General features: G+C 40.0%; 1 protein-coding gene across 2 annotated transcripts in view; it reads left to right on the top strand.

Annotated features, from left to right (window-relative positions):
• Positions 1–12,915, top strand: part of LOC124612786 (coiled-coil domain-containing protein 102A) — a 149,805-nt gene extending 136,890 nt beyond the window's left edge. The window contains exon 10 of one of the 2 annotated variants that reach the window (XR_006979570.1): positions 11,148–12,915. Coding sequence is in view for 1 of the 2 variants with exons in the window: in XM_047141183.1 (XP_046997139.1) it covers positions 11,148–11,238 (91 nt within the window). In the remaining variant the exon portion in view is untranslated. The remainder of the gene's footprint in view (positions 1–11,147) is intronic. The other variant, XM_047141183.1, reaches the window with a different exon arrangement.
• Positions 12,916–13,747: the final 832 nt, after the last annotated feature.

The following is a 13,747-nucleotide window of genomic DNA, read 5'->3' on the forward strand; positions in this document are numbered from 1 at the left end:
TCTCACGCCATTTAGAAAGTTGGACAATTTTTTGTGTTTTGAAACCCAAAAGCAAAAAGCTGGCAGTATTTGTTAACTGCTTAGATACAGTTAAACAACAAAACATTGAACTCTGGAACATCAGGGTCCAAAAAGTAACGAAAATTGATTGATTTGACATGGAATCAAGCTTTAACAGTAGTGAACTGGCCTCATCACAGTCTGACTCATTACTGATCAAAGTACACGCTCCAGTTAGATTAATGTAACCACCAACTATGTTTTATGTCAGCATGCAGTAATCACTCACAGACAGCAGATGGCAGCACTAGCTGTGGAGGGTATATAACGCATGTCAGGTGGAGGGGGGGGGGGGGGGGGGGGGCAGGGGTGGAAAACCGTGCAATCATTGTCTTAATGTGGAAATGAAGTGATCGATCTGATTTCCAAAAGGGCATGGTCATTGGCTTTTGGGCCGAGGGCGGAAGCATTTCCAAAATGGCTTTGTTTGTGAAGTGTTCGCATGCCATTGTGCCTTTAAGTATACTGTTCACAGCAAAATAGTGTTATCCAAAACCAGTGCTGAGTCAACTGTAGTGCACCATGACCATAGGTGACAGGTGTGAACTGGCTGTGGAGACATGTACGGGTGAATAGATGCACAACTGTTGGCAACTGACTGCTCAGGGGAAACAAGGGGCTACCAGCAGTATCTCCTCAGCAACTGTTCAGTGAATGTTGGTGCGTATGCGTCTCTTCAGCAGGCACTTGGTTCACGTACCCATGCTGACTGTTGTTCATTGGCAATGAAGGCTGGAATTTGCATGCCAGAATCACAACTGGATGTCCACTGAGTGGCGACAGTTGGACCTTTCAGTTGAATCACATTTTAAGCTCCGGTGGACAGATGACTTTGACATGTATGGCATGAAACATCTGGAAGTATACATCCCGCAACAATTGTTGGAAGAGTACAGGCCAGAGGAGGGAGTGTTATGGTCTTGGGAATCTTTTCATGGCATTCTGTGGGTGATCTCATCATTCTGGAAGCCACAATGGATCAACACAAGTATTCATGTATCCTAGGGGACCATGTCCACTGCAGTCGTGTGTGTGTGTGTGTGTGTGTGTGTGTGTGTGTGTGTGTGTGTGTGTGTGAGACGTTTATTTTTGACAAAATCCTTATGGGCCAGCAGCTTTATTTGTGACAGTCTTTTTGTTGTGCCTATCTGTGACTTAGCATCTCCACTATGTGGTGAGTGGCAACTTTCCTTTTCATAATATTGTTACATTCCATCCTGGATTTTCCATTGTTTGATTGAAGGACTTAATCTGGTTGCTAATAATATTTACCAGTCTACTTTCAGTGTGTGTTTGAGTTATGCACTTGTAAATGAGTGTATGTTTTCCTTTGTCTTTATCTGAAGAAGGACAGTCCGATAGCTAATAATATCTACCACTTTGTTTTTCAATGTGTCTGTGTGCCTCTATGTGGTGAGTAGTATTCTATCCTTTTCATATTGTTTTTACTCAATCCTAAATCTTCTGATGTTTGCTATGTGTTGTCAACGTATGTGAATGGGATGGTTACAACATAAATTAATAAATTTTCTCAAAAGCTGCTTGTAAATACTTATTAAATGCAATATTTATTACCTTTACTGCAATACGCCCACATTTCCAATCAGTTGACAATGCAATCCAACAAGCAGTCAGATTGTCCTCTCTCTTTTTTAGGATGGCTATTGTTTTACATTCTTGATTTTGAGAAGTAATGTAGAAAATATAATTGATTATTCATCACTAATGATATGATTAATGAAATGGAGCTAATAGCTTTAGGGGGTATGTATAAGGCAATGTGTTACATTATTGTCCCCATACGGCGCACTACGATTGGAGCAACACCATACGTTATGTAAGAAATTTATGTCAGTGGAGGACGTTAGTATGTTTTTATTAATTGTACCTGGTTAAATTAGTCTCATCATGTTCATCTTCCGTATTTTACAGTGATGTTACCAGATCTTCAAAAAAACAATCTGTATGAACTTTTATACAGGGTGTCCGAAAAGTCTTTCCCTGATTACATAAATTGATACCTCAGGCTAGAAGTTAGATACAAGTATGAAACTGGTGTCTAATTGCTTACAAACTATCAAAGTTTTTTCACCCATCAGTAAACTTCCACATGAGCACCCTTGGTAGCACGTAGCACATCTAGGCGATATTCAATTTCTGTCCACGCATTAGTCAATATCACTGGAGGGATCGATTCAACGACTGTGTTTATCCGTTGCAGCAGGGTTTCAAGATCTGGTACACGTGTTCGGTAGACCTCGTCCTTGCAATAACCCCATAAAAAGAAGTCTAATGTGGTTATGTCAGGAGAGCGTGGAGGCCAAACCGTTGGCCCATCACGACCAATGCATCGCCCAGGAAAGGTCATATCGAGATAGGCACGGACGACCAAACCCCAATGGCGCAGTGCACCGTCTTGCTGAAACAAGACATTGGGGTGATACTGAAGCAGCTGAGGAACAGCATACAGTTGCAACGTGTCCAGATTCACTGCAGATGTGATGGTAGCCTCAGCGAAGAAGAATGGACCGATAATTCGATCATGCAATAGCGCGCACCAAACATCCACCTTTGGACTGCCTCTGGTGCACCCCACGACCTCGCCAGGGGGTTGTGAACCCCAAATGCGCACATTATGGCAATTCACTATTCCACTGACAAAAAAGGTCGCATCGTCGGAAAAGGCAATTCATCTGAGATAACCATCATTGTCCTCAATACGTGATAGCATTTCGACCGCAAAGTCATATCAACGTGTACTGTCATTGGGCAACGAGGCCTGAACAATTTGCACTTTGTGTGCACGAAACAATAAACATTTGTGTAAAATGCCATGGAGGGAGCTTTTTGGCATCTGTAATTCATGTGAGGCCCTGCGCACCGATTTATTCGGACTTTGCAGAAAAGACTGCCTTACAGCTTCCACCCTGTCTGCTGAGGTTCTTGGTCGACCAGACCTCGGAAGGTCAGCAACCGATCCTGTGTTCTTGAACTTCTCATACCAGGCTTTAATGTTCTTGACATCAGGTGAATTGCTTCCAAATGTTGTCTGGAAGTGTGTCTGCACTGTGGTTGGTGATCGTGTCTCATGGTACCACAGGACACACTGTGTCTTCTCCTGATTGGTTAACATGGCTTCTTGGGCACTGCACCTCATCCACTACTTACGTACTGCAAACCTAAAACAGAAAAAAAACATTGATAGTTGTTAACAGTTCGACACAAGTTTCATATTTGTATCTTACTTCTAGCCTGAGTTATCAATTTATGTAATCAAGGAAAGACTTTTCGGACACCCTGTATTTCTCTTAATTATTTAGTGGTTCACATAACCACTATAGTACAAGTGACTGCACTAGACATCAGATTATTGCTGGTTTTCAGATTGGTATGTAACTACATTTTAGCAATATGATCTTCAGTCTTTTTTTAAAAAAAATTATTTGTTATGTACCAATTCTGTTTGGATCATTGTATGAAACAATTAATGAACTTTTGCATGGATCACTTCACCGCTAATGTACACTGTGTGATCAAAAGTATCCAGACACCTGGCTGAAAATGATTTACAAGTTTGTGGCACCCTCCATCGGTAATGCTAGGATTCAGTATTGTTTTGGCCCACCCTTAGCCTTGATTACAGCTTTCACTCTCGTCAGGTGCTGGAAATGGCAGCGCGTTCTTCAGGGAATGCTGCACTGAGGAGAGTTATTGATTTCTGTCGGTGAGGCTTGGCACGAAGTTGGAATACCAAAACACCCCAAAGGTGTTCTATAGGACTCAGGTCAGGACTCTGTGTGGGCCAGCCCATTACAGGGATGTTACTGACGTGTAACCACTCTGCCACAGGCCATGCGTTAGGAACAGGTGCTCGATCGTGTTGAACGATGCAATCATAATCCCCGAATTGCTTTTCAACATTGAGATGCAAGAAGTTGCTTAAAACATCAGTGTAGGCCTGTACTCTGATAGTCCCATGCAAAACAACAAGAGGTGCAAGCCTCCTCCATGAAAAACACAACCACATCATAAAACCACCACCCCCGAATTTTACTGTTGGCTCTACACACGCTGGCAGATAACGTTCACCAGGCATTCGCCATACCCGCACCCTGCCATCTGATCACCACATTGTGTACCGTGATTCGCCACTCCACACAACGTTTTTCCACTGTTCAGTCATCCAATGTTTACACTCCTTGCACCAAGCGAGGCATCGTTTGACATTTACTGGCATGATGTGTGGCTTATGAGCAGCCGCGCGACCATGAAATCCAAGTTTTCTCACCTCCTGCCTAACTGTCATAGTACTTGCAGTGGATCCTGATGCATTTTGGAATACCTGTTTGATGGTCTGGACAGATGTCTGCCTATTACACATTACGAACCTCTTCAACTGTCAGCGGTCTCTGTCAGTCAGCAGACAAGGTCGACATGTACGTTTTTATGCTGTACGTGTCCCTTCATATTTCCACTTCACCATCACATCGGAAACAATGGACCTAGGGATGTTTAGGAGTGTGGAAATCTGGCATACAGACATATGACACCCAGTCATCTGATCACGTTTGAAATCCATGAGTTCCGCAGAGCACCCCAGTCTGCTTTCTCATGATGTCTAATGACTACTGAGATCGCTGATATAGAGTACCTGGCAGTATGTGGCAGCACATTGCACCTAATATGAAAAACTTATGTTTTTGTGGGTGTCCAGATATTTTTGATCACATAGTGTATGAACAAACAAATTGTATGTTGACATTGCTTAATGTGTTTTAAAAAGTAATCTGCAGCTATACCCACTAGTTTCATTTTATTAAACAAAGGGTTTAAAACTACTACATCGGAAAGAAACAACTTTGATTAGTTTGTAAAATAGGGGGCATTACTAGCACTACATGACACCTACAACAACTACTACTACTACTACTAGTACTACTACTACTACTACTATTACTACTACTACTTCAGTTTCCTTCTGCCTATACACCACTAAAGTCATATGGTGACATGCACTGCTTTGAGTTTGTCAGATTATAGTTTACTCAAATGGCATGTTGACTATGATGGATCATTGCTGTTGGATAATGTAGTATTTTACATATTGTTTTATATAATCAAGTCTGATTCTGTAATTTCCTTATATTTTAACAATGGAGATGGCTATTTATAGCTGAAATCTGGATATGCAAGAATAATAAAAAACCAACGGAATTGTGACTGATGGCTGTGTTCCTGTCCTTCCTTACAAATGAAGTGTCACATTCTTCCCGGTTGCTAGGTTGAGACAAATAATCTACAGAAGTCATCATGGAACTGCTGTATTGATGATCATTTAGTTAATACTCTGATACACATTTGGAAGGAAACTGCTTTTACAAAAGTAATCCCCAAAATTGTTTCATAAAAGTAGTATGGTTTGATATGAAGACAGTTGGATGCACTGCCCATTATTTTCTGTGGCCATGCCCTACACTATTAGGCAGCACCACCACATCAGTTACATGCAGCACTGTCCTTTAATACTTGTGCTTCTGTCTTGAATTCTTATCTGTTTTTCTACAGTGTCTTATGTGAAAAGTGTAAAATACAGACATGAAATAAAAGAATAAGTCTCCCTTTCTCTTCTAGCTTACCTCACACCTATTATTAATATTACCATTTCACACCAATAAATTTTAGATACTTTGCTGTACAGTGAGCAACCCTAAGTCTTGTAATTCCTGAATTCCAGTTCTTTCACAAGTTACATATGCTTACTTCTCAATTGTTCAGTAGTTATTAGTGAGTAAAAACAGGAAATTATCATCAACCGGCTGCTTATTTTGTATACTGCCCTCCTTGACTGCGCATAGCCCTGTTGGAGGTGATAATGTGGTTGCTTTCTTCTGACTTGAGAATTGCCTCATCCAGCCAGTTAGAAAGGACTTACAGTTAATGAGGAATCTGAATCAAATTGTGATTTGGCTTCCTTTACTTCCACAAAGCATTGCAAGATATTAGAAGTGGATTTTGTCACAGGAATAGTTATATCTGCAAGAGATTAGACTCAGATTTGCAATCTGAGACTTATTCGCTGAGATAAACTGTGACTGTTGGTGAATATGAAATTGAGAAAAATGAAGAGGATGGGAAAACAAAACTGTACTGGATGGAGTGTAGGTTGATAACCTGTTTAGCAGAAGAGTAAAGCCCGGTCCACACGCAATGATCTGTCTGCGCAGACATCGGCGCAGATGTCTGTACATGCAAAAGATCGCTGCAAATGTGGTGTGTTCACACGACACAAACCCCAATCTACTACTCGCCCGCCATCTGTCGGTGTAGAAAAGAAATATTAGTGGCAAGCGACTACGCTCCCCGTAAACGTCAAACACTTAATTCAGTTATTTTCAAATATAGAAATGGAGGAAGTCCTGTTGTGGTCTGTGTTCGCAACTTGTGTTGCAAAAAACATTCAGACCAATCGCAGAAAACAGAGAAAGCGGGCAAAATGGTGTAGACAGTGGCTGCTAAAACGAAAGCAGTTTTTTTCACGTAAATTTACTGAGAGAGTTGCAGGACGAACCTAACGACTGGCGAAATTATTTGCGGATGGATGTCGAAACTTATAATTATCTCTTAAAGCTTGTAACCCTTCATATTATGAGAAAAAATACTTGTATGAGAAGGGCAATTTCTCCTCACGAACGGCTGGCGGTAACATTGACACTCCAATTTCATCTTCAGTTGTACTCCTGCTTGGTCTTGGCGTTTCTTGATCACTAAGAAAGCCAAGCAGATCAAAATACCACAACGTTGGCTGGTATACTTGATCTACTCCTACACCAGATCTAGATTTCTGAACTTTGGATAACTCAATTAGAGCATTGTATGCTGCAGTCTTTTTGTCTCGGTCACTATATTCTTTACTTTTAATCTTCCACAAACATGGGTGGTTTCTACATATTTCAATGAATTCACTAACAAACTCTCGAGAACACTGACGAGTATCAGCCATTTTAACGCCCTGTGCGCACAAATACAAACACTAGACTGAGCAAACAGCTGTTTCGCGCCAGATTTGCGGCGATCTCCTGTCCACACGCTCCAACTTGTCTGCGCAGATGTCGTTTGAACCCACAGATTTGAGAGGTTTCGCTCAAACCTCCAACTCCAACTTCCAGGTTTGCACACACCTCAGGTTGGTGCAAATCTTCTGTCCACACGCAACGATCTGTCTGCGCAGATGTGATGTGCGCAGACATTTGCGCAGACAGATCGTAACGTGTGGACGGGCCTTAACAGCTGGTAGATATTCGTACCTGGGAGTAATAGGGTGTTGTAAAGGAAGTGGGATGATCTCTTAGGTTCATAATGGGTAAAGTGAATAATAGGTTTCTGTTTAGTGGTAGGTCACTGAGAAACACCAGTTTGTCTACAAAAGAGATGTCTTAAAAGCATATGTTGCTTGTATTAAAATACTGATAATATAAGTGGGATTCACATCAGTGTAGATTAACAGATGATAATATGCACATACAGAGAAGGGCCATGCGAAAGATCGTATAGCTGTTAGCAAGGGAGTGTAACAGAAGTACTAACAAATCTCACCTGGCAGACACTCAAAAAAACTTTTCATGTTTCATAAAAACTCACTCAGAAAATTCTAGAAATTGGGTTTTAGGATGGAAAGTATGAATATTCTCCTGCACTCTATGTTTCCCTTCTGAAGAAAATGTGTAAATTAAAATAGACTTAACAGCTTTTATGGAGGTATATAGGTGATCATTAAAACTTTATAGTAATTCACAGAGTATATATGTATGTGGAGATAACATTGGTACAAATAGAGTTGGTACAAGAGAAATACAGGATGGCAGTGCCACTGATTATATATATATGGTTATAATAGAGGGAAACATTCCACGTAGGAAAAATATATCTAAAAACAAAGATGATGTGACTTACCAAATGAAAGTGCTGGCAGGTCGACAGACACACAAACAAACACAAACATACACACAAAATTCAAGCTTTCGCAACAAACTGTTGCCTCATCAGGAAAAAAGGAAGGAGAGGGAAAGACGAAAGGATGTGGGTTTTAAGGGAGCCAGCTTCATCCTGACCCACAACTTCTTCACTTTTGAAGGCCAGACATACCAACAATTAAAGGGAGCAGCCATGGGTACCAGGATGGCCCCTTCGTACACCAACCTATTCATGGGTCGCTTAGAGGAAGCCTTCTTGGTTACCCAGGCCTGCCAACCCAAAGTTTGGTACAGATTTATTGATGACATCTTCATGATCTGGACTCACAGTGAAGAAGAACTCCAGAATTTCCTCTCCAACCTCAACCCCTTTGGTTCCATCAGATTCACCTGGTCCTACTCCAAATCCCATGCCACTTTCCTTGATGTTGACCTCCACCTGTCCAATGGCCAGCTTCACACGTCCATCCACATCAAACCCACCAACAAGCAACAGTACCTCCATTACGACAGCTGCCACCCATTCCACATCAAACGGTCCCTTCCCTACAGCCTAGGTCTTCGTGGCAAACGAATCTGCTCCAGTCCGGAATCCCTGAAGCATTACACCAACCACCTGACAACAGCTTTCGCATCCCGCAACTACCCTCCCGACCTGGTACAGAAGCAAATAACCAGAGCCACTTCCTCATCCTCTCAAACCCAGAACCTCCCACAGAAGAACCACAAAAGTGCCCCACTTGTGACAGGATACTTTCCGGGACTGGATCAGATTCTGAATGTGGCTCTCCAGCAGGGATACGACTTCCTCAAATGAGATCCATCCTTCATGAAATCCTCCCCACTCCACCAAGAGTGTCTTTCCGCCGTCCACCTAACCTTCGTAACCTCTTAGTTCATCCCTATGAAATCCCCAAACCACCTTCCCTCCCCTCTGGCTCCTACCCTTGTAACCGCCCCCGGTGTAAAACCTGTCCCATGCACCCTCCCACCACCACCTACTCCAGTCCTGTAACCCGGAAGGTGTACACGATCAAAGGCAGAGCCACGTGTGAAAGCACCCACGTGATCTACCAACTGACCTGCCTACACTGTGACGCATTCTATGTGGGAATGACCAGCAACAAACTGTCCATTCGCATGAATGGACACAGGCAGACAGTGTTTGTTGGTAATGAGGATCACCCTGTGGCTAAACATGCCTTGGTGCACGGCCAGCACATCTTGGCACAGTGTTACACCGTCCGGGTTATCTGGATACTTCCCACTAACACCAACCTATCCGAACTCCGGAGATGGGAACTTGCTCTTCAATATATCCTCTCTTCCCGTTATCCACCAGGCCTCAATCTCCGCTAATTTCAAGTTGCCGCCACTCATACCTCACCTGTCATTCAACATCTTTGCCCCTGCACTTCTGCCTCGACTGACATCTCTGCCCAAACTCTTTGTCTTTAAATATGTCTGCTTGTGTCTGTATATGTGTGGATGGATATGTGTGTGTGTGCGAGTGTATACCCGTCCTTTTTTCCCCCTAAGGTAAGTCTTTCCGCTCCCGGGATTGGAATGACCCTCTCCCTTAAAACCCACATCCTTTCGTCTTTCCCTCTCCTTCCTTCTTTCCTGATGAGGCAACAGTTTGTTGCGAAAGCTTGAATTTTGTGTGTATGTTTGTGTTTGTTTGTGTGTCTGTCGACCTGCCAGCACTTTCATTTGGTAAGTCACATCATCTTTGTTATATATATATATATATATATATATATATATATCAAAAAACAAAGATGTGGCAGGTCGAAAGAGGTTCCATATATATATATATATATATATATATATATATATATATATCAGGGAAATAAGTTACATAAGTTGATCAACCAAACTGAAATATATCAAAAGTTTATTTTTGGGACACACAGCGTCAAAGTGGCCAAGGGGGTTAGCGTCATGTATTTGCAGAAGATAGGTATATGTTCTTTAAATGGACTATAAGAACTATTAACAGCTATTTTGCTTAGGGTGTTGTGTCTTTGCCACATCCTGATGGTTTTAGTACTGTTTATACATCTGACTGAGCAAGTGAGATGTCTTGATGCTAGACATTTTAATTTAACGTATCATACAATGGATGTAGGCACTACTCCATATACTCCTATTGGCTAAATACCTCATCTGAAGACCCCATTCTCCATTGGAGATGATGTTCTTAGCACAGAGGAACTAAGGAGGTTGTTGTTTGGCATTCCTTACTTTAGTACCATTGTGGAGTCACAAGATAAACATAATAAAACGTTTTTCTTATAAGAAATTCCTGAAATAACTATAGAAATTGACACTGTGGAATGTGATGTGTCAAGTTGGGAATAAAGGTGAATTTTTCTAGACATGATTATCCTGGATTTTCCATTGTTTAGTTTGATAGATATAGCGAGACATAAGAATATTGCTTCAGTTTGTGGGGATTTTTGAACAGTTATAAGTATGTTTGTAACATAAGTGCTACAACAGTATATTAGTGTATAAGTAATACAAATGCTGCCCTAGAAGAACCCCAAGTGCAAAATCAGCAAACAATAAAGGTATCTGAAACTGTTGATGTTATTTGACTGAAATCCAGTTTATTAATAACACATTTTTTCTCTGTTGCATAATGATATTTCTGTTTGAATATCTGTTGATTATTAAATCATGGAAAGCTTGTTTGTTGTATAGGTGGTGTCATATAGTAGCAGTGGTACCTTATTGCCAAACTTTATTAATTTTCAAATTTTTACATTGAACCAGTCATTTGATGCCTTTCTCAACTGAAGCACATGTCGTGAATTTGGTGGACAATGTATAAATGTTGGAAGGTTGCCTTTTGTATGAAAAGAGGAAATGATAAATAATAACACACATAATGACTTTTTTTGATAATGCAGAAGAGATTCAGAGGTTTTCATTGCAAATAGAAATTACATTGCATTTGTGACCTGCTTACTCATAATGGTAGTTTTGTTGATGCCTAGTTTGTATCAGATGTGGTAGTGAAGTTGCGGTTGTCTTTCTAGTCTTTGTCGTATGCTGTAATCTTTAAAAATTACTAGTTGATGCAATGTCTAACTGTTCATTAACTTCCAGGTTCCAGGTTCCCAGTTCTTCAAGTTCTCACCGTAATGGCCAAGATTTTGCCTTTCGTGGAGAACTGAGTGATGATGAAGTTATATATTAAATGATTTGTGGGTATTTGTCATTGCACTTCCATTTCTGGTAACTTGTGAAAACATATTGCAACACAACTGTATAGAAATGGCATTTTTTCAAAATAAGTAAATAACAGTTGAATTTATAGTAACTAGTAAAATATAGCTTCAGTGAAGCATATAGTATTTTTCTATATATTTGACTGTAATTCATGGTGGAATTGAATGACTGCATTCCATTGCATATTTGTGCTATTAAAACTGTAATTAGACAAAAAGTGGTTGACATATTGAATGATGAATTAGCAGTTATGATCATTTGTCTGAGCTCACTTCAGCACTTACAATTTAGAAAAAAATAACGGCAAATATTTTAGGAAAAAGTAGCTGTCTAACAAAGCTCACTTCTCAGATCTTGGGTGCTCTTTCATATCTGAACATTCAAATGAAGCAGACAGGATGCCAATCATCTGTCGATGAACTGTGCAGCTTTATAATAGACACATAATGACAGAGGTAGTTCCCCTTCTTAAGATCTAATCGAACTTGTGGGGATGCTGATAATGGTTCATGGTATATTTGGCTAGAACCTCCCATGACTTAGCTCACAGGTGAGTAGCAGACCGAATTGACATGGAAGATTCTTTTGTCCCAGTCTTGAGCCCATCAAATTGTTGGCTCTCCTGTAGCTTGAGGTGCTAGTATTTGAGTTGCTCCATTTTGTACAATAGATGACTTCTGTAAATGTTCTGCTTGTTATTGAAAAATTTTACTTAGGAAGTGGCATTTTGTATTTTAGTGAGTTCAGTTTTCCTATGTACAAATGTGACTACAGAAACATATATTTATTTATGTAAAGGAAGACTTGTGATATATCAACTCATGTAATTAATGAATAATATAATTTAAATTTACTAGATCCCTTTCTGTAAAAAGTGATGCAAGTTTTTATATTAAAAAATCGCGTGAGGTAACTATTAAATTACAAAGAGAATGTATGGCTGGCCATTTCGTTATTCACTCAATTATTCCTGTTTTACTGTTTGGATCATCATATTTTCCTCTCCTTTTCCTTTTCTGCCCCCTCCTCCTCCTAGTTATTAGTTACACTTTTCATACCACTTGTCATTTCTCTTGTTTTTAATCCATCTCACTGTTCTTCTGTCTTGCGTAGGCTTGAAGCTTCCACAGTGCTGATTGGTGTACTATATTTGAGCTCTTAGTGTCTCTGATACCTCCCACTTCATCCATATCTGTCCCAGCCTTATTACATGTGATTCTTCTGATTCTTCTCTACCTGATGTCTGAGTGATCTGCCTCCCTTTTCTAACCTTCCCCACCATATTTCTCTTTCCTCCCTGAGGAAGGAACTAACAGTTCTGAAAGCTTTATATATGGGTATCTATTGGCAGTACTTAGAATTTTGCCTCTTGAAATAAATACTGACCAGCCATTCTGTCTCCTTGTATTGATATAATTATTTAAGTGATAGTAATTTTTTACAGAAATTGACATACAAGTTTGTGTGTTTACTCACAGTTCTGGTCTGTGAAGAGTTATGTGTCTTGTAAAATTTAATGTTATAAAGCAGTTTGAAATGTCAGAAAGTTGTTTCTTTTTCTGTTAAAACATGAAATGATGATAGAAAACAGAGTTATCTGTTTTCTTTATTGATGCCATTTTCCTGTACTTGCCTTTTGAGAATGGTATTAATATTAATTCCTACTGAATCTTGAAGTTTTATTACATTTGTATCATTTTATAATTACAGTGCTACACTGTCTGCATGTATCTGTGTAATGCGTGTATCATGAAAGGATAAGGATACAAGGCAGAAGTTGTCTGTCACTAGCCTGTTCAACAAATAGATAAATAAATAAAAGGGGACATAAATGGGGATATGAACATCAGCAATAAACGTGTGAATGGGAACAGAAATATTCAATGGTACTGTGATAGAACCTCATTCATGCTTGTTTTTCCTTGATACTTTCCATACAAATTTGGGATGTAGGGCTATAGCTGCATGGTTAGAGTTTCACTGCCTTAACTCTACTCACAGATATTAAGAATGATCCAGTCTCATTTTTTGAAATTTCAGTTTTTGCTGAAGAGTGAAAAGTGAGTGGGAGGGGTTAGACAGAGAGAAAGAGTTCCACCCCCCCCCCCCCCCCCCCCACCCCTCTCTCTCTCTCTCTCTCTCTCTCTCTCTCTCTCTCTCTCTGTGTGTGTGTGTGTGTTCACAATAAAGCTGGCTGTGGTGGAAAAATGGTATTGATGCTCATTACTGAATTTGATGATTGAAATGTCTCTTCCTCAGTCTTTTGCTGTGTATCACAAACGAAATTTACGTTAAATAATTAGTCCTTTTACCTGTAACATTGTGCCCAATGCTTTTTTTTTTTTTTTTTTTTTTTTTTTTTTTTTTTTTTTTTTTTTTTTTTTGTGTAGTACATTAACAGTGGCCTCTCAGATATACGTAACTTTTTACTGATTAACATTATGATTAACTTAAGCTATTTGCCTACTTAACTTATT

This window comes from Schistocerca americana, chromosome 4, assembly GCF_021461395.2.
Source record: "Schistocerca americana isolate TAMUIC-IGC-003095 chromosome 4, iqSchAmer2.1, whole genome shotgun sequence".
In the NCBI taxonomy this organism is placed as follows: domain Eukaryota; kingdom Metazoa; phylum Arthropoda; class Insecta; order Orthoptera; family Acrididae; genus Schistocerca; species Schistocerca americana.